Source organism: Wyeomyia smithii, chromosome 2 (assembly GCF_029784165.1).
Source record: "Wyeomyia smithii strain HCP4-BCI-WySm-NY-G18 chromosome 2, ASM2978416v1, whole genome shotgun sequence".
Classification (NCBI taxonomy): domain Eukaryota; kingdom Metazoa; phylum Arthropoda; class Insecta; order Diptera; family Culicidae; genus Wyeomyia; species Wyeomyia smithii.
Genome location: NC_073695.1, coordinates 51,850,666 through 51,870,838, shown reverse-complemented (window position 1 = coordinate 51,870,838; position 20,173 = coordinate 51,850,666). Strand labels below are relative to the sequence as shown.

The window sequence follows — 20,173 nt, the reverse complement described above, 5'->3', positions numbered from 1 at the left end:
GTAGCAAAATAATGGCTTCCTTTATTACCTCACATAATTACACTCTCCGTTTTTGGGTGGAAATATACAGCACATTGTTACCGCGAATAAACGCATCCCCGTATTTGTTTTTCAGCTGTCCATTGACATATTCCTCCGTCTGATCCAGGGCAATATTCATGTAGCCATCCAAACACGCTAGTACACCACGGTAATCGACTCCGCTGTTCAATTTCACCACCACCGGGCGACCGTGAATCTGATTTATGAATTGAGAGAGTGCCTCTTTGCGGGACATTTTTGTAGCTACAATAATAAAAAGTAAGGCTTAATAACGATTAACGATACGATGTAATACTTACATATTCTGAACTAGGCGATAAAATATTTCTTCGGTGAAGTAACACACGATAGCTGCAAAATCGTTATTCGTTTAGGAGGCAATGTTTGTTTATAAACATAAATTCCGACTCTGGAGGCGATTGACACCAGTGTTTCCAGAAATAATTAACCTGTACACTGAAACAAACATCGGCGTGTTTTATTAAAAGCAAATCTTAAAGCCTGTATTACACTCTTTGACCAAGCGTCAAATATTTGGCACTTTTTGACAGATAAAAATTTGGTCAAAGGTAATTGTTTGTCACTCTCCAATTTTAACATGGGCAAACAACAACCATGATGTCAAATAAATTTGACCATTATGTCAGAAGGTCAAATATTTGACCATTAGACAAAGAGTGTACTACAGGCTTAAGAGTAGAATCAAATTTTAGTCGAATATGGTTTATGTACCATCAACAAATTTCGTAAAAATATTTTTATTTAAATGAAATGGAAAATTTCAATTAGTGTATAGAACGAACTGTGAAAAGATGTCCAACAGGCCACCTAAACACAGAACAAGACTCTATTAAGATTCAAAAAGCACCTGAACTGTACACACTTAGAAATTTTTACCGGATTTCGGTTTTGATTTGCCGAAATTTCAACAGCCGAGTGCTCGGCTTGGATTTCGGCGAGAAAACAGTTTGATTTATTTTCGGCGAAATTTTTTAGAGCTGCCGAGTTTTTCGGTTCAATTGCAAAAAACTAGAATGACGAGAGTCGGCATGTTAATTTGCTGTAAGACGGTATTTAATTGCGCGAAATTTTCGTTCTAGAGTTCAAAATCCAATTTATTATTTATATCACCGTACTATTTTATATCAAGTATCAGTGATTCAATAACCCTCGATTGATTTTAGGCAATATAAATTTCGGAATAAATAACGGATGTCAAATTTACAGTTATGATTTTTCTTGTTTCTTCCATTTACTATTATATATTCGGTAGCATCATCATAAGTTTGTTAGCAGTAGTACTCAGCGGGATTGTTTTTAACATGACAGCGCTAAAAAATGCATAGAAAAGTTTGTTGGCATAGGATGGCAATACATTGAAAACTGTGAAACTTTTACACAGCAATATAAAGCTGTGTTCCAAGTCACGGCCCGTGTTGATAGCGAAATCATCCCAGACCAAATAGCAATCTCCACATTGAAATTGTTCTGCTGCTACAAATATCTGTGGGAATTCGCAAGCGGGAATTTCACCTTCAGGCTGTAATTAAAAATTAGCGTTGCATAAGAAATATAAATTGAACACATTTGAATATTTACGTCAATCCAATCAATAATACCATGCAACGGATGAATTTTCCGTGCGTCTCCACGAACTTGTCTAGAACCTCTGGTGGGGTTTTTGTTTTTAAGAATTGCTAAGCTTCGCACGAACTGACTAGTAATATGAAGGTACATTTCATCAAAAAAAGAAAGCAATTTTGGTTGTAGAACAGTCCACGTGCTAATAACATCATTAGCTTTAGGATTTAAAATAGTAAACTCTTCTAGAAGCTAGAATTAAACAAAAGAAATGTAGATTTAACTTCTGAATTGCCATTTAATTAGGGATATTGTGTTTTACCAGTTCTCCGTTGAAAGATGAAGCAGCTGGAAAATCTCTCAAAAACTGTAGGAAATTGTCATTAGCGCGCTGCTCATTGCGGTATGCAATTGTAGCCTTCCAAATAACCATAAGACGCTCCTTTGAATGATTAGATGGAATAAAATATTGCAGTTCTGTAAGCTATTGAAATGGTTTAATGTTAGTTTATTCATAAAATTTACAAATTTACCATATCTTCAACAGCTGGAATCTCATCCATAATTTGTATAGGCTCTAGTTTTGAAACGGGTTCGAGTGAGTTTGTTTCATTATTGCGTACGAATAGTCTCCTTTCTGTTTTCTTACACAAAAAATCCATTCTGTAGTGCAGTTTCCCTGCATGTCTACCAATACCACGTCCATGCTTGTGGAACCAGAGGGACTATATATAAATAAGATATAAAGCAACACATTATAAGTTTTTGTTACAAAACATTATTGCTATCTCGCGCTTAGACCATTTTTAATTTTTTTATCTTGCGCTTGGACCATTTTAGCGAGGAAGTCAAGAAAACAATGACAATCTTGTCATAAAATTCAAGTTTTCAATATCCAAATAAGAAGTTATGTGATCTATGCGGAAATACAGCTTAAATCATTTTCATCACATTAAAAGTATAAAACTGTGCCTGTGTACTTGTACATTATCCGATGCAGTGGAAGCCAGACTTGGATAGCTCTCAACAAGGGATTTTGCCAGTATATCTTTTTGTGTTGTTGACGCTCTCCTAAAATTAAAAAAAAAACTAATCTTCCAGATCAAGATCTCGATCAACACAAACCCTCCGGATATGAAAAAGAGATAATCACAAAGAATGTGTGTAATTTTTGTAATAAGCTTATCAGTAATTGCTGTGGCAAATTTCAATTTCTCCATGACTGCAATACCTTCAGTAGTAAGGCCAAAGATCTTGTTTTTATCCACAGTCTAAAATCAGAACAAGACATATGTGATCCCTCACTTGAATATAAAAACTTGAATAACCTTGTCTAAAATTATAGATTTATATAACTTTGGCTTGTCAACTGATGCGATTGCAGATATGCTTGTAGTTTGATGTGTTGCATGAGCAGTGTCCGGCTCACCGTTGATGTAAACCTCTTCAATAATTTCTTCTCTATAAAGGCCGTCTTGATATTTTTTTTTTTTTGAAGATTCAGTATAGCTTTTATTTGTGCGGTTTTTAATTTTAGTCTAATGAAGTCGTTATTATCCAGTGAAAAAAATGTTTCGAGATCGGATATTTCGTCCTCACCTGAAAAACGGAACAATGAAAATAACTTGAACAAAAAACTGTTTATGATTTACTCAATAATCTTGTTGATATGTGCGCCTTGAAATATATACCACCATTTTCGGTTCCGGTTTTCGGTCTGAAGACATATGGTTCATTGACAAACTTTCTACTCAAGCAATTCTCGCTGCGAATAAGTTTTCCATTATTATAAATAATTTTATCACAGAACGGGTTGTCTAGTATATCTATGCATGAAGAAAAAGATTGCCTATTCGCAAGACTCTTGCAAATATTTTTAAAGTTGCGACACGTTGAGGCTTGATCCTTCAATAGTTTGTTTTGACGTTGGACTAACGTCTATATCGAAGTTAGGCTCCTGAATTTGAAAATCTAGTAATTCAACCAGGGAAAACCAGGGAAAAGTGGTCAGGTTTTGAGCGCTTATATATCAGCCATTTCTTTTCAGAATTTCGAGGTTTTAGCATCAACCGATCAGAAATTCTTTTACGGTTGAATTTATGTAACAAAAATAACCTATTGTTCGAGATACACTATTGTAAAATTGATAAATCACATCGATTGTCTAAATCATACCGAGCAACCAATCACTACCTCTCTTCACAAGCACAGACGGATACAACCGATCTGACTTTGTAAACAGTCTCGCAGCTTTCAACCAATAACGAGCTCGCTTTCGGTAGCTGCAACAGGTGTTTCAACACCGTTTTAAAATGCTTCTTTTATCATTACCACTGAACAGATTCTAAACACCAATGGCTTGATTGATAGGGGAAATATTGCGCAAGATTATCATATAATAATTTAAATATGTTTTCGATAATAAACTAGATAAAAGTTATGTTAAAAGTCGTGCACATTCAACCAATCACAAGCTCGCTTGTCCTTTGCTCGCGGATGGATTTTTGCATTCGGCTATATAATAGCCTGCGTCGTCTCATAGCAGTCATCACTGATGACTGATGACTCATCAGTTACCAAGTGAAAGGCCACTAGAACGGTCCTGAATAATCAGCAGCGGTGGCTGATTCCAGTGGCGAAACTGAGCTGCAGCAGAACCAGAGCGGTGGTATCAGGCAGCAGCGACGGAGGTAGTTAGCAGCTGCATTTCTTCATTTAGTTCGGTTCCCCTTCGATCTGAGTTGGACCCCACCAGCGGTAATCCAATTCAGATATCGTTGGGTGAGAACAGCCAGAAACTGCACGAGCCAGCACCGCCACTAGGAAAGCTACCGCCAGAGTAGGCAGTGTGACTTTGCCCTCGTATCCAAGTGAGTTTTAAAACTTGCTTGCACATTTATTTTCGGTTTGCACGTAAACCCTACTAACAGTGCATTACACTTGAGTTGGATTTGAGTTTTAATCCTGCATAACAACAATTGCATAAAAATCGAAATGCGATGAAATTCGCGCCGCGTCTGCTGCAACAGTTTGTTGCATTGTCCTTTGAAAGCATAAATTCGATCTAAAAACAAAACTCATCGCGTTACATCATCGCCTGCATCGCTGGATACATCGTGCACTGCATGCATTGCACGCATTTAAACTCAATCGATCAGAGTGTGTGGTGCAAAAAAACTCAAACTATCGAGAGGAAGCAGATTCAAGTTGGATTCAAATCTGGAAAAGTGTTACTCAGTTCAACTTTGCACGAGTTCATGCCATCACTGCGATGATAGGGATGGCGCTGTTGCGTGTGTATGGCTAGCTATAGCGTGTGTAAGACATTAGCATGTGTAGCATATTATGGCTATTGCGTGTATATCTTCAGCGTGTGTACGGATAGTTGTAGCGTGTGTGTGGATAGCTGCTGCGTTTGTAACGATTAGTTATAGCGTATGTATGGATAATAATAGCACATGGTTGGATAGCTTATGCGTGTGTATAGATAGTTGTATCGGATGTATGGATAGGAATAGCGTGTGTATGGATAGCTTTAGCATGTGTGTATAAAAAACTATAGCTACAGCGTGTGTATGAATAGTTTAACCGTGTGTGTAAATAGTTATAGCATGTCGGTGGATAACTATAGCGGGTGTTTATCGAAGATTATTATTGTCATTAAAAATATTAAAACGTCTTAACGAACACGGTTGTGAATTTGATTTTACAGCAGCGATTTTAACTTCTTCAGCCAGTCTTTATTGATCGAGGAAAAATTACTGCCTATGAATGAACACTTATTTACTACAAATTTCATTTAGATCAAAACAGATTCTTTTTAGTATCATAAATTATTGATGAAAAGAGTTGCAAGTTTTCTTAATGAGCATTCATTAAATTTTCGTTTTTGTTTCTCGGTGCGCGGTTTTGATTTTGTTTCTCGCACACAGAGAAAGAAACTTGTCGCTATCGTGAAAAATAACAAAACAATTAGAAATGCTCTAAATCACAATTGAAGAAGTTAAGATATTTTACTGTCACTCGCCAAAACGTTGATAACAACTACCGAAAAATGTGTAATTGAGCTCTTGCTATATTAAGTTATTGAAATAAACGTATTTTTATTAAATACATGAAGTTATATGCTGGGCTGGAGCTACCCTAGCATGAGTTCTATAGATTTAATGTCAAACAATTTTTAAATTTAAAATTTTCGTTTGTATCGTTCTGGGCTTAAATTTCAGATAGTTTCGTTAAGTTTGCTTTTTGCTTAGATAGGAAAATTTTACCAATTCGCTCAATTAAATGATTGTCTTAATAGTGCAGCTACGAACAAAGGTTTGATTCGAATATGTATGAAATGACAGCGATTAAATAAAAGATATCCATTCTTTTAGTATATATTATTATTTATAACGTTTTAACGTCTCAGCGTTCAGAAATGCACTGTTAGATAAAATTGCAGCAAATACTAGAGTTGCAATTCTCTCTATTATTTGTTTTAATGGAATATAAGAATACCGTAGTCCAACGTCATGCGGTCGTGTCTTGAATGCCACCCTCCTACTTTTTGAATTTTGATTATGCGAAAAATTGATTTTTATACTGATAATGAAAGCTTTTCGGATTCCAGAACGTTATTTTTATTGGATGCATTAACTAGTGTGCCTGCTATCGCTCAGAGACAGCATTTCATTAAAATGCTCAATTGCATCAGCAGGCCCTGCTGCTATCGACGATGATATCCGCTGCCGCTATCCGTTGCCAGCTGTGGACGCTATTCGCTGCCATTGTATCCGCCGCCCTGCATCAGCTGGCCCTGCTAATATTGATGCTGAGACCCATCATCATGCATCAGCTGGCGCTATCCATTGTCATACCAAAGCAGTGGCCACCAGCGTTGCCAACCCTCCAGTTCTTCTGGATATCTCCAAGGCCTGTGAAACAGCTGGGGGTTGAAAATTTCCAGTTTTTTTAAATTGTTCCAGTTTTATCCAGTTTTCTGTTCGTCACCATATTTTTGAACTCATTCCTCTTACGTTTATGGTCTTTTCAGTATTTTGTGCATTCATCCCCCTCGGTTGTTAGTTTTTAATCGAAAATAATCTCCATCAGTAAAACAAATTCTTTCACCCTTTTTGGTTACATGCAGTAATACGGTGCAGCATTTTTGAACTGACAATCAAATAAATTTCTGTAAAAGCTTCAAATTTATGTATCCGGTTTTTATTTTGAATTCTTCTAGCTTTTTTAAAAAAAGGTTGGCATCGCTGGTGGCCACTATCCGCTGCACTGCTACGGCTGCTGTATGTACTGCATTGCTATTGCTGCTGCTAAGGAGGACTGCTGTTGTCGCAGTCTAGAATTATAATGAGCGGCTTCGGGTGAAACAGGCTCTTATATAGGCTAAATTGCACACTTAAAATGGCAAGGTCTATGATTCTGTCGACCGTGCTTGGGAAGCAATCTTATAACGACCAATCAGAGGCCGAATTTTTCGTTTTGACAAGACTTGACTATTTCCAATAGTACAATACTTTGAATAATAAAATTACAATTATCTTCATTTGGGAAGAATCTTAGAAGATTTTCCAATCTATGGCTGCAATAACGAAGAAAATTCATGAAATACTAACCGATTTATTAGCATTTGAAATTGGACATATTTTTTTCTTTTTTCGGTTTCAGATTTTCATTTCACTTCCCTATGTAGCCGAACTTCCTGAGAGAAGTATTCTACTTCAAAAATAATATCTTTCATAAACAATTTGTATGCTTGTAACTCGCAAGCAGCGTTGCCAGGTATCCAGATTTAGCTGGATTATCCAGATTTTTGAACATATATCCAGGTAGACAGCTTTGATGTCCAATTATCCAGATTTTTCATGGATGATCCAGATTTTATCCAGATTTTATTTTCTCTGTTCCGCAAAGAGGTCATCACTTCAATTTTGGCGCGAAATTTTGCAATTTTGTCACCTCAAATTTTGCGTACCCCAAGCCTTTTATTCGAAAAATTGACCTTTCACCCCACGAAATGTTTGCCAGATTTTTTCCAGATTTTTATTTTGCCTTTTCCAGATTTTTGAAAAAAATGACCTGGCAACGCTGCTCGCAAGCAAATTAATTTCTTTGCTCTTACTAAACTACTCACATAAAACTACAATAAATAATGTAACGGCCTAACTATGGGTAAACAATCAACTGAATCAACAATGTCTTGCCGTTTTTTCTGTATATAAATACTGAAAGACATCCCGCATAATCAATAACCATAAAACGTGCCTAACAACTAGTTCGGGATATAGTCTCGACAGTGGTGGGCACCGCTAACCGAAAATTTAGCTCGATAATCGCTAAACGCTAAACCCAAAATAGCGGAACTTTCGATAATCGCTAACTTATCAATATGTAAATAGTCATATCTCTATTTTTATTGCTCGTGTTTTGTAAGATTTGGACCACTTTGATCATTCGTGGTAAAACATACGAAAACAAATACTGTTTAGAGCTATTCTGCCGCTCATGGCAAGTCCGTCCCAATTGCATTTTTGTCAATTTTTAGTTTATTTATGGAATCAATTCCTTTTTATATCTACTTTCGATAAAACAAATATTTTTGAATACTTTGTTCTGAGGGACTATGAAAAAAATAGCAAGTCGGTTTGTCCCATAGCAAAATTGATCGCAAGTCGGTCCCATTGCAAACATCTTTGAAATTTAACCCCACAGCCAATAATGATTATGAAAAATGTGATATTTACCACAACGTATGGTCTTCAGGTTTAGAATTGGATGTACCAAATGATATTCGATAGGAGGTTTGATTGAATTTTACGCGTTCTACATCGTGTGGCTCTAGGTGATAGTACAATGTTTTCTTCAAGACAAAGTTTCCACCAGTAGCTTTTTTCAGCTGTTGTTTGTTGACAGTGAACGCTTCAGGTGTGTCACTGTATTGTTAGTTAAAGCATTCTCTAGTAAATACTAGTTTTCGTATTTTATCCGTATTTTATGAAAAGATGTGGGCAAGAATTGTTCAATTATTGTCGTGAATTTCGTTTTGAAGAATTTGTCAGTCATATCAAATGCTTCAGTACGCTACTTAGCTGTTTTTAACGAAGCAAACATTTTCCTATAGGTGTTTTTTCATATTTGCTTCCACGTTCGTGAAGCTGTCCGCCGTCACGAACGTGTGACCGCTCTCAAAAAAATTTAGAACAAGTTCCTACACATAAACTGATTTCTAATTTATCAGTAGTATCAAATGTAAAAACAAAATCTAATTTTATTTTGAGCAGTTGGTACATTGTGTTATGCTTCTCACAAAAAAAACTTGTTTAAGGTGAAACCTCATTGAATCCAAAAATGGCCGACTTCGAGTCACCACTTCGAATTTTCAAAAGCACAAGACTCGGATATACTCATTGCGTTCCCTATGATAATTCTATTTTATGTTTGCTTCACCACAGCAAACATAAAATAGCATTTCCACAGGGAACGCATTAACTATTTCCGAGTTTTGTGCCTTCGAAAATTCGAAGTGGTGACTCGAAGTCGGCCATTTTTGGATTCAATGAGGTTTCACCTTAATGAAGCACGAGAGGAAGTCATTTATGAATTGACCAGCGATGGATTCATTCCAAACGCAAGCTATAGCACCGCTATCGATTTGCAGTAGTTTGTTTTTCATCACCGGTCGTAACTGGCTATGGGACTGACTTGCTATCATTCTGGCTACGTACTCTAAAAGTAATCGAATGTGAGTCCCAGCTTATGATTATCAACAAATTTTTATCAAATTTCGGTGTTTATGCAAGTTTTATGATGCAAAAGTGTTAGATTGTCATTGCAGTACTGAATTCTGTTGATGGTTTTGATTGAAAAAGCATTTGAGTGCAAAATTTCACTTAAAGTGTTACGATTTTTAATTGCTGTTTTCTCATCAGCACCAAAACGCAAATGGGACGGACATGCTATGAGCGGCAGTATTTACAATAAGAGGTTCACAAAACGGTGTTCATACTTGATTTTGTAAAAACAAGGAGTAACAAAAATTATTCAGCTTGCATTAAAAATAGATACTTTTAGGAATGTTTTTATGAAAATTCAAATAATATCTGAATCGAAAAAGTAGAACCAAAGTTGTTATAATTTCAAGTGAATTGCAATTCACAAAAGTGCCAAAAGTGCCTTGGTGTGCCGAAAATTTAATCTAGACCTTAAGCTTGTTCTTCAAAATGCTCCTGTGGCTTGTACGATAACTGGACTCCATTCTAGAGTAAAAAGACTAACTTGCACTTGTGTCGTAAAGAGGGAACTCTAGACAATTAAAACAATTTAAAGTTGTTCGAATGAAACATACCTACGTTCCAAAAGTAACTTTCTTAGTAGAGTATGTTCATCTTTCAAAGTAACGTACGCCATCAGCAATTCACAGTCTTTCTAAGTACCTAGTTCTATTGTCGCTTCTCTACAAAATTTAGCGAATTAGCGATTAGCGTTTCGAAGGCCAAAATTTCAGCGACGCTAACAGTTTCGCTAACCAGCTCAAAAATTAGCGAAATCGCTAAACCGCTAACTGAATATTAGCGTCGCTAATTAGCGATTAGCGAATTAGCGGAATGGTGCCCACCACTGAGTCTCGACTATGTTGGTTATCGTTAGACCATATGGATTATCATCCGTTTATGGTTATCGTTGTTTTCATTGTTGTTAAAGTTTTGTGTTTTTTGGCCCGAGACAATCAGAGTCTCAAAAAAGCCAGTAAACATTTATGGTTATTGGTTATGCGGGAATGCCATTCAGGAATATCAGATGTGTAGATTTCACTGAAAATTATTAATTTTCGCCATTATCCAAACTTTCTGCAGATTTTTGTGTAACCCTTCCTATATTTGGACAGACAGTTCCAAAAATGTTTTCGGGCTTTTGTATAGATATTTTTCTTATTTGAAGCATTTTGTTAAGCTCTTCGAAAAGTTCCAGTTTTTGAATATAATACATCTGGCACCTATGATGCCTACTTTTGCATCCTTGCATTTAGCGTGGAAACACACCAAAAAAATCGATTAACAATAATGTCAGTTTATGATGTTTTGATCGATGAAATGACGCATCCGTCAGTGGAAAGGAGCAAGTAGAAGCAAGTTTTTCCTTTGCTTTGCAAAAAAGTAAAATTTAGAAAATCTTGTAGCGGAAATATTATTAATTAGGTCCCTTTAAAACAGTAGACGTCGCAAAATCTGAAGGTATGTGTTCCTAAGTAAAGTAATGCAGGTCAAGCAGAAAAATCACTAAAAAATATGGGCCTTTGTTCAACAGTTTGAATTATATCCTAAAATCCGATCAGGATGAGCTTCTTCGGTAAACTATTTTCTGGGAAGAAGGGCGAACCTGCTCCGACACCAAGCGAGGCCGTTCAAAAGCTGCGGGATATAGAAAACATGCTTACCAAAAAGCAGGAGTTTTTGGAGAAAAAAATCGAGGTCGAGTTAGATACCGCACGAAAGAATGGAACCAAAAACAGACGAGGTAAGTTAAAGGAAGCAGGAAAAGAAACAGGTGCTAGTTTCTAAATCGAGCAACAGTTAGCAATTTTCAGTGTTCAATCGATTGCGGGCGATTTCATCGCCAATATGCGATACCATCGATTTGGATTCACCGTTCCTGTTGATAAGCCTAGGTGTGACTCATTCAATGTTTTGGTTTTTCAGCTGCAATTCAAGCCCTGAAGAGAAAGAAGCGATACGAGAAACAATTGACTCAGATTGATGGCACACTGTCCACGATTGAAATGCAGCGGGAGGCGCTGGAGAATGCCAACACAAACACGGCAGTCTTGACCACAATGAAGAAGGCTTCCGATGCACTGAAAGCTGCCCATAAGGATATGTACGTTTTACTATCCTCAAAGACTAACACAAAAATTACTGTATTTTTATCTTTGCTTGCAGGAACATCGATGATGTCCAAGAAATGATGGACGATATCGCCGAACAGAACGATATTGCAAACGAAATCTCTAATGCCGTTTCGACGGCCGTTGGTTTTGGCCAAGACATCGACGATGACGAACTGGAAAAGGAGCTGGAAGAACTGGAACAAGAGGAGCTCGACAAAGAATTACTCGGAGTACAGCCAGAAAGCGACCAGCTACCGGATGTGCCAGCCACAGACTTACCAAGCAAGGCCAAAGAGAAGAAAAAAGGTGAGTTGTAAGAACGTCTCTCGGGATTTTTTTTAACAAACAAATCTTATTTCAGCTGTCGCAGCAGAAGACGACGATGATCCAGACATGAAAGAACTCATGTCGTGGGCAAAATAAGATGCAAAGCGTTCCAACAGCGTAGAACGAAGAGCTGCGCTGGCTTGCACACAGGCTTCAGTCTACGCAATTTCCAACAACGCGCGCACGACTCTGTTGATAGGAGGGTCATGCTAGTTTTTTGCAATTGCACTTAATAGAACCTCATATGAAAAAGGCTACCATCAGCTCTACTCCCGCAATCATAAAAAATAAATTTATACTGTCTGATGCGACACTCGGTAGTGAAGCTATTTGGCGTTTCGATTGAATGCTTCTGTTGTAATTATTATTATTATTATTTGCTGCAGGAAATAAAAATCCTATCAGTGCAGGTTTTAACCTACAGTCTAGGGCTTTTCTGTTGTAATATATCCTAAAATATTAACACTATTTTGAGTAAAAAATACTTTCTGCTTGTGAATCGAAACAATATCAGTGAACGTAAATAAATTATCATTTGATAGAGTGTGACAACCACTTATTTACCCAGTCGAACGGCAATGAGTTGGCTGAATAAGTCGAATTTTGGCAGAAGTTCATCAGTTTTGTATTGATGTTTGATGAAGATAAAAGAAAATAGAATTTTGATTATTTACTGCTATTGTACATCAACGAGTTGCACTTTAAAATAAAGCATAGTAGCTTTCTGAACGTGACCTGTTTATTTGACCAATTACATATTTTGTTCTTCGTCTCTATGTGCTTAGAGCGACGACTGGTTTGATCCGATAGCATAAACTGGATGCATCCTTGATTGTCCTCCATGATGCACGTCTTCTCAACCATACCGCCTCTTGGCTGGTCTCTCCGAGCGTGACGTACTCGTAGTGACGTAGTTGAGCGTGATACAGTACTGAATTCTGCTGCCCTGGAAATTGCTTCTCCTGAATAAAGGAATGCGTAGCCTGTTGTGGACCGGTGAGTGTTGCTGTCGCCAGCCCAATCGGCATCTGAGAATCCAATAAGTCCTTGGTCGTTCGTGTACTGCAGCTTAACCCCTTTTTTCGTTGATTTTAGATAACGAAACACTCCCTTCATTCCATCGAGATTCGGATTGGCTTTTGTCAGATCAGCTACAGTTAGAAATGTTCGTGGAATTCCATTTCATGAAACATGCGTAGGGTTACCATTTGGTCGGAGTTAAAAATCAGGACAACTTTTTTTCCGGCACAAATTTGATCTAAGCTTTTTTCATTTTTTGATATATCAATATATAAAACATGTAATCTGAGATTTGCTCTGCAACATCGCCAAAACACTTATTTATTTATTTAACGTATTTCTCGGACGATTCATTTTTGCAACTTTGATTCCTCAGGCATTAATACATACCCAAAAATGTAACAAACGTAAACTGTTTGAAATTATACTTAACAATTGGGTCCTAAAGCTATATCGGTTTTTATATATCATTTGAAAAAGCCGCGTTTTTGGAGTAAAACGTGACCTTTAAAAAACGTTTATCGTTTTTCTTCGTTTTTTAAATGAAGAATAAAAAACTGCTCGAAAGGTCTTAGATGACGTTCCATGTACGGTATATGAAAGAACTGTCAATTAAGGCATTTCGCGCAGTTTGTTATTCTTCATTTAAATATCAAAGGAAAAAGAAAAACATTTTTTAACAATCACGTTTTGCTCAAAAAATTGCACTCTTCTAGCTGATATATATAAGTCAGGAAACCATTTAAAACTTTAGGACCCTATTGTCAGATGTTTAACGGTTTCAACGACTAGACAACTTCTCTCGCCAAGATTCAACCAAGTAAAAAATTCGTTTGAAATCTTCAACATTTCTGAATATCCGGCATCATTCAGAAAAATCAGGACAAATGCTAAAATATGAAAAATAAATCAGGACGCTCCAAACGGGTCTCAAAATCAGGACATGTCCTGCTAAATCAGAACGGATGGTATCCCTAAACATGCGAAATGTTTATTTTGCTACGAGTTTGTAAAATGGAAACTGCATAAAATTTTCTTAGACCATTTGCATTTCTTTTGAGTTGATAAATTAATCCCTGTGAAAATTCAATATTTTTCGCTAGTGGGATGAAACCTAAAATGTGGCCCACATTGGAATTACATTTGACTTGTTGAACTGTTCAGGTTTTAAACTGCTTCCTTATTTTTACTCGTAAAACGTCGTCAATCTGAAAATGTACATTTTTATATAAGCTTTTTTCTTGTGTTGTAATATTTTTTTAACAGCTGAAATTTCGTATCAAAATCATGACAGATAATCTGAATTTTGATCCAATAAACATTTTGCCTGGTTCTCAACAGATAACTTCGTAAAACTCAAATCTTTGGTCAAACAATTAATTTTCGATCATTGTAACACTTTTGGCGAAACTCTTATAAACCGGAATAAAATCGATCAAATTCGTAATTCGGTTCATTAAAAGATAATGATGAACACAGTATTTAGAATATTGTACAACTTATCACACATTTTATTGCACATCATCACTACACAGTCTTTGCTCGTATTATATTACCTTAATAACCAAAGTCTTTCCCTATCGCTCCGTAATACCTCAACTCCTGCGGCGAGTGACCGTTACCGATCAGAGCAATCAAATTTTCGCCCTGATAGCCAAACTGCCGCTGATATGCTGCTCGCAGCTGAAGTCCCCGCTTGGGATCCACCGGGATGTTATAGATATTCCTTTGAATCGGGTGGCCAAGCCAGACATTCCGGAAGTACTCATAGATGGCCTTTACCCGCTGAGCGAATGTGGGATCCGGGTGGATCGGATGCACTCCGTGCGCTGTCAGCCGTCCGGGATATTTGAAGTATTGAAAATTTTTCACATCCAAGCTGTAGAAGTTTGGTTTCTTCAGGCTTCCTTTGACGATCGTTGCCAGTAGAACAACGAAAACCAGGATCTGTGAGTAAATTCAAATGTTGTAATACTAATTTCATATATCCGGTAATCACTCACTCTTAATGATAGCCTCATCTTCGATCGAATATAAACACTTGTACTGCGTGCAAAGAAGCATTCACTTCCAACAACACAAATCAAATGAAGCCATGCTTCCAAATATTCGATAGCGTTACATTTCTTCGCAGGTTCCGATTGCCTTGGGGCATCACATTTGCGCCAAATTTGAGTAGTGACCACCGGTTTCCTATCTTATTGATATTCCGCAGAAATAGTGTTTGCCTCCCACGCATGTTCTCGCGATCGTTATCGGCTGCCTGTCCCGTCCTACCAGTCCGTTGCGACGTTTGGTGTCTCGATGTCTCGTTGCTATTGCGTACAGAGCGTTTAATTCGTGACCGAATGCTCGTGCCTACTTTATTACGCTCTGTGCAATTGCAATTGAACCGATGTCGCCTGACTTTGCCAGGTGGACCTTACGTAATGCGATGACACTATGAGGTTCGGACCCCGCACACGTTGTTGGCTTCTGTGTGTATCGGTGTGTCCTTGAAATGCTTAAACTAGCTAATCACTACACGATAATCGCTAAATATGATTAGCAAAATATTCGCTAATCGCTAACTGTGAATTCGCTGTTCCTAAACATTTTTCTACGAAATTCATATACTGTGAGTTGATCTAAAAGATGAGTGTTAAGAATATATGGTAACTACAGACAGGGTTCCGACAGGCTCGACAATAACACAGGAAAGTGAAGCTAGCATCTTTGACATTCAATATAAAAACTACCCCAATTATTTGGAGAAAATATTTAAACAGGCGTCATTTAAATTAGCATAATTTTACACATTGGAAACAAATGCATCTTGGTATCACCATTACGTGTTCTATTCTACTACTAAATATTGTTCGCTTTCCCGACTATTCGACCCACGGCTTGAATTGATGTTTAATTTAGCGATAGTTCGCGGTGAATAAAACTAGATCTAATTAAGGGATTTCTCAGCTAAAGGACTATTACACTGACCGACAAAAGCGAAAAAAAGTTGCCCTGAAAATTATAGCTTTTTAACCATTCCTGTGAATGTTGGTGTCCCTAGTAAATGCATTAGTGCGTCCAAGTAATTGCTCGCCGGGTTCGTCGTTTCTACGTTGGCTTAGGAAAAAACTCATTTGGGTCTCTGAAAACGTCATTCATTCTGGAATCAACAAAATCCACAGGAATGATTAAAATTATATGATCCGTAATTTTTTCCAGTTGAACTCCAGAGCAAAGCTTGTGTTAACCAGTTCTTTTGATGCGTTTTCAACCAATTTAAACTGAATTTTGATGGAATTCTTTTTATTCGCGGTTTTCTGGTGTGCTCTGAATAATATGGACAAAACCAAGAGAATTAAGGGCAAAATGGCACTGAATCCAAAACTTGTTTTCTCTATCATTTAGATATTTTATTTGTTTTTCTATTATATAATACTCCTGATAACAGTAATCAGCTTGTTATAAAATGGTGTAAAATTGATCACTTTAAACCATATTTTCCAAATAACTCAGATCATGTTGATTTTTTCCGAACTAATGTTTATTTAAAATGAGTACTGGTATGGGTCCAAGAAACCACTATGGCTATGATTATTGTTAATTTAATGAAACAAATCCGAGAATTCTCTATGATACTATGGGGTGATTTAGGGTAAGAAATGTGCTATGTGCTAATACGATAAATAATGATTTTTTTTACTAAAAACTATCAATCAAAGACCTTTGGAAACGAAAAAAATGACACTTCTAACTAGTTGAGTTCTATTCATTGTGGCTAACGAGATGAAATTCACTGAATTTGCTCTCATTCGATTATTGTTAGACTGATTTCAATTAAAATTGTTGCATAAGGTCAAAAATTAGCTTAGAAATTCAGGCATCTGTAATTTTCTGGTAAATGATCAGTACTACATTAACAGTATGTTACTTTCATCTAACTTTACTCAGTTCTCTGAGTTTAACGTGATTTACCCTGAGTTTAGTTTACTTTAAATAAAGTCAATATTTTTTTTGCCTTTTGATCGATCAAATTTAATCGAGTTTTGACGAAGTTTTGACGAAGAAAATATGTGAAATTATCCTGAGAGTTCAAGGGTTAACTTTGACAGGTACGTGATTCTTGTAAAAGTTGTATTTGAGGACACGTAAACATTATGTTGTTCCTTTGAACAGAGTTTATGACAAGCCCAATTCTTCCCTCCTTGAGAGATCCACAGAAGCAAGGAGCATGTAAGACTTCGTAATGACACCTCTCTCCTCCTTCTCTGGACACCTGCCCTCCGTGTGGTACCATCCAATGCAATGGTGTTGGATAATAACTTTGACAGGCCGTCACCCTACTTCAAACTATCTAACGTCACGAAAGCGTCCGATATATCACTGGCTACCCTGACGCTTAATGTGGAACCATCAACGGTGACACAAATCAGCCTAATTAGCTTTGTCATTTCTCTTAACTGAGTCGTATGTTGCCCTGATGCCTGATGTCTATGAACAAATGATGACAAATTCAAACAAAATTATCGAGAAAATTCATCGCAAGGTAAACATTCGGTACGTAGTGTAATAACCCCATCTAAAACCACATTGGTATTCGCCAACAAAGGTTTTCTGCTACGGCCTCAGCCGATGGAACGGGAGAGAATTATATACAGAGAATTATACACGGTATTGACTGTAGAGTAGGGTGTCTCAAAAAAAAATCGATGTTGAAAAAGTCAAGGTGCTCAGCCCTAAATTGAAAGATAATGTTATTTATAGCATTTTTGTAGAACATTTCGACTTTCTAAAAAATTGTTTTCAGGTTGCCCAAACGTGATTTATGAAAAATGTCTTTTCAGCTACAAACCCACTCTGTTGCACTTTTTTCAATTCTGTTCGATTCCTAAATTTTTCCATATATTTTTTTATTTTTGTGGGGTTGTTTTTGAATATTTTGCATGGTTCAGTTAAGCATTGCATTCAGTTTTTTGACTCCCAGAGCCCATTAATCATCACAAAAAAAATAATTTTTCTAATAATTTTTAGATAAAACCCTACAAAACACAAATAAAAAAAATTGTGATCAAGAACTGAAATTTTCATTGCAAAGCGGGATTTACGACAAAAGTTTACATGCAAAAAGATACTTGATATCTTATCGGGGAGCTGAGATATTGGCATTTTGGCATGTGTTGGAAAACTATGCATTTTAACAAATATGTTGAATAACTGTTTCATTTTGGGAGATAAAAATAACAATGTTCAGAAAACAGATGCATTCTTAGATGGCTTACAACTTATTATAAGATTTAAAAATTCGGAAAAATTTGCGAAAAAAGTTAGAACGGAAATTGTGATTTTTAGTGCCTTCTATTTGAAAACTCAATGTTGCTCTCAATATATAAGAGATAGAAACATGATTTCTTCGGTAAAGTTTCTTGTTTTAATATAACCTAAAACATTGTCGAAGACACCTTGCGTCTATCTTATTCTGATTAAAAAGTAAATTTTTCATCTCACTCATAGGTGGATTGATCACCCATCTTTCTATATTAAAAGAAGCATTTTTGAATAGCCTGAAACTCCTCCGAACATACCTTATGGCTACAATCATCATTTGCACCACTATTTAGGAAATTATACGCACAAACGGTAAAATAAAATACTGTGCAATGGAGGTATTGAGCTTTAGTGGCATTTTTGACAAAATGCATAGTTTTCCATCACATGTAAAAACGCCAATATCTGAGCCCCCCGATAAAATATCAAGGATCTTTTTGCCTTTCTCCTAGAAAGGTATAGCAATCACTGGAAAAACCAAAGGTATAAAAGTGGTCCCAATGGCCGAATGTCATATACCACTCGACCCCTTTCGACGAACTAAGCATTTTCTGTATGTATGTATGTATGTTATGTTATGTTATGTTATATTTACAAATTCCATTTGACAATTTTTGTCTTAATGAATAAAATTAACAGCTAGAGACGATTAACAATAAATAATTAGCGAATCCGCAGGCGACGTAAAAAAGTGTTGATGGGTTCGTTGAAGTCGAACAGTTCTGCAACCTCGTTGAACCTCGTAGACATAAACCTAATTGCATCATGCTGGCCGTACCGACTATACCTTGCCTCCAAGTTCAAAAGCTGACGTCTCCGCAGATTCCCTTCTGGAGCGTAGAGATTTAATTCTGCGAGAATAGCGGGTGAATCGATTTCATTATTCAGGACCTTCGCAACAAAGATAATTTGTGCGTTAGATCTTCTTCTCTCCAACGTCTCCATCCCCAATAACATGCAGCGGTGCTCATAGGGGGGCAACCTCGTAGCGTCATGCCAAGGAAGATGCCTTAGAGCCATACGCACGAATTTTTTCTGAACAGCTTCCATGCGATCGATCCAGACCTTGTTGAACGGACACCAAGCGACAACCGCTGATTCGAGCATCGATCTTACCAGGGCGCAGTACAAAGCTTTCATGCACAGTGGATCGCGGAATCCATCGGCAATTCTAAAAATAAATCCCAGTTGCTTGTTGGCTCTTAAAATGACATCTTCGTAGTGTGCCCGGAATGTAAGCTGACTATCCAAAATTACGCCAAGATCTTTAACTTGGCTTAATGTGTGTATGTGTGTGTGTATGTGCACCTTTTTTTTCTTACTCACTTTTCTCAGAGATGGCTGGACCGATTTTCATGAAATTAATTACAAATGAACGGTCTAGTTGCGCCATAGGTTGCTATTGAATTTCATTGTAATCGGATTTTTAGTTTAGAGGTTATGTATCAAAATATAAAAATCACGAAACATCAATATCTCAGAAACCACAAAACCGATTTTAATAAAACTGGTTTCAAATGATCGGGCTGTCTCCAAAACCCTTAACTTTTAAATTTCGTAATGATTGAACATATAGTTCAAAAGTTATGTAAAGAAAAGTTGTCCTGAGGTTGTTTAAACTCACTCAATGAAAGCTCTAGTTGCCCAATAGGTTGCTATTGAATATCATTGTAATCGGATTGTAATTTTGTTCGTTGTTCATAAAAATGTGAAATCACATAATGAAAGTAAACATGTTGTGATTCTCCTAACAATCACTGGCTAATTAAAAGGTAGAAAAGTGATCCAAATGGTCGAATGTCATATATTACTCGACTCAGTTCGATGAATTGAGCATTCTCTGCATGTATGCATGTATAGGTGTACATGTGTGTGTGGGTGCGTACGTGTGTGAGTGTGTACGTGTGTATGTGCACCTTTTTGCCTTTCTTCTAGAAAGGTATAGCAATCACTTGCAAAACCGAAAGTATAAAAGTGCACCAGCTCGACGAGCTGAGCATTTTCTGT

The 20,173-nt window shown here is 36.9% G+C and overlaps 4 protein-coding genes across 4 annotated transcripts in view; 1 reads left to right on the top strand and 3 right to left on the bottom strand.

The window, feature by feature from the left end:
• Window position 1: 1 nt before the first annotated feature.
• LOC129722751 (U6 snRNA-associated Sm-like protein LSm6) lies at window positions 2–475 on the bottom strand. Its single transcript, XM_055676451.1, has 2 exons — window positions 342–475; window positions 2–285 (listed from the first exon to the last, which is right to left on the bottom strand). Exon 2 carries the CDS (start codon window positions 275–277, stop codon window positions 38–40), a length of 240 nt encoding a protein of 79 aa, XP_055532426.1. The 5' UTR covers window positions 278–285; window positions 342–475; the 3' UTR covers window positions 2–37.
• An 831-nt stretch (window positions 476–1,306) lies between these two features.
• Window positions 1,307–20,173, bottom strand: part of LOC129719454 (uncharacterized) — a 90,822-nt gene continuing 71,955 nt past the window's right edge. Inside the window, exons 2-6 of the mRNA XM_055670773.1 lie at window positions 2,157–2,348; window positions 1,946–2,107; window positions 1,642–1,875; window positions 1,441–1,582; window positions 1,307–1,373 (exon numbers count right to left, since the gene is read on the bottom strand). Coding sequence (XP_055526748.1) covers window positions 1,360–1,373; window positions 1,441–1,582; window positions 1,642–1,875; window positions 1,946–2,107; window positions 2,157–2,285 — 681 coding nt within the window. The 5' untranslated portion in view covers window positions 2,286–2,348 and the 3' untranslated portion in view covers window positions 1,307–1,359. The remainder of the gene's footprint in view (window positions 1,374–1,440; window positions 1,583–1,641; window positions 1,876–1,945; window positions 2,108–2,156; window positions 2,349–20,173) is intronic.
• LOC129719455 (charged multivesicular body protein 4b) lies at window positions 10,698–12,565 on the top strand. The gene is made up of 5 exons (XM_055670774.1): window positions 10,698–10,856; window positions 10,930–11,139; window positions 11,322–11,499; window positions 11,562–11,815; window positions 11,871–12,565. Exons 2-5 carry the CDS (start codon window positions 10,959–10,961, stop codon window positions 11,930–11,932), a joined length of 675 nt encoding a protein of 224 aa, XP_055526749.1. The 5' UTR covers window positions 10,698–10,856; window positions 10,930–10,958; the 3' UTR covers window positions 11,933–12,565.
• LOC129719456 (uncharacterized) lies at window positions 14,338–14,960 on the bottom strand. Its single transcript, XM_055670775.1, has 2 exons — window positions 14,860–14,960; window positions 14,338–14,803 (listed from the first exon to the last, which is right to left on the bottom strand). The coding sequence occupies exons 1-2, from the start codon at window positions 14,875–14,877 to the stop codon at window positions 14,414–14,416; spliced, it is 408 nt and encodes a 135-aa protein (XP_055526750.1). The 5' UTR covers window positions 14,878–14,960; the 3' UTR covers window positions 14,338–14,413.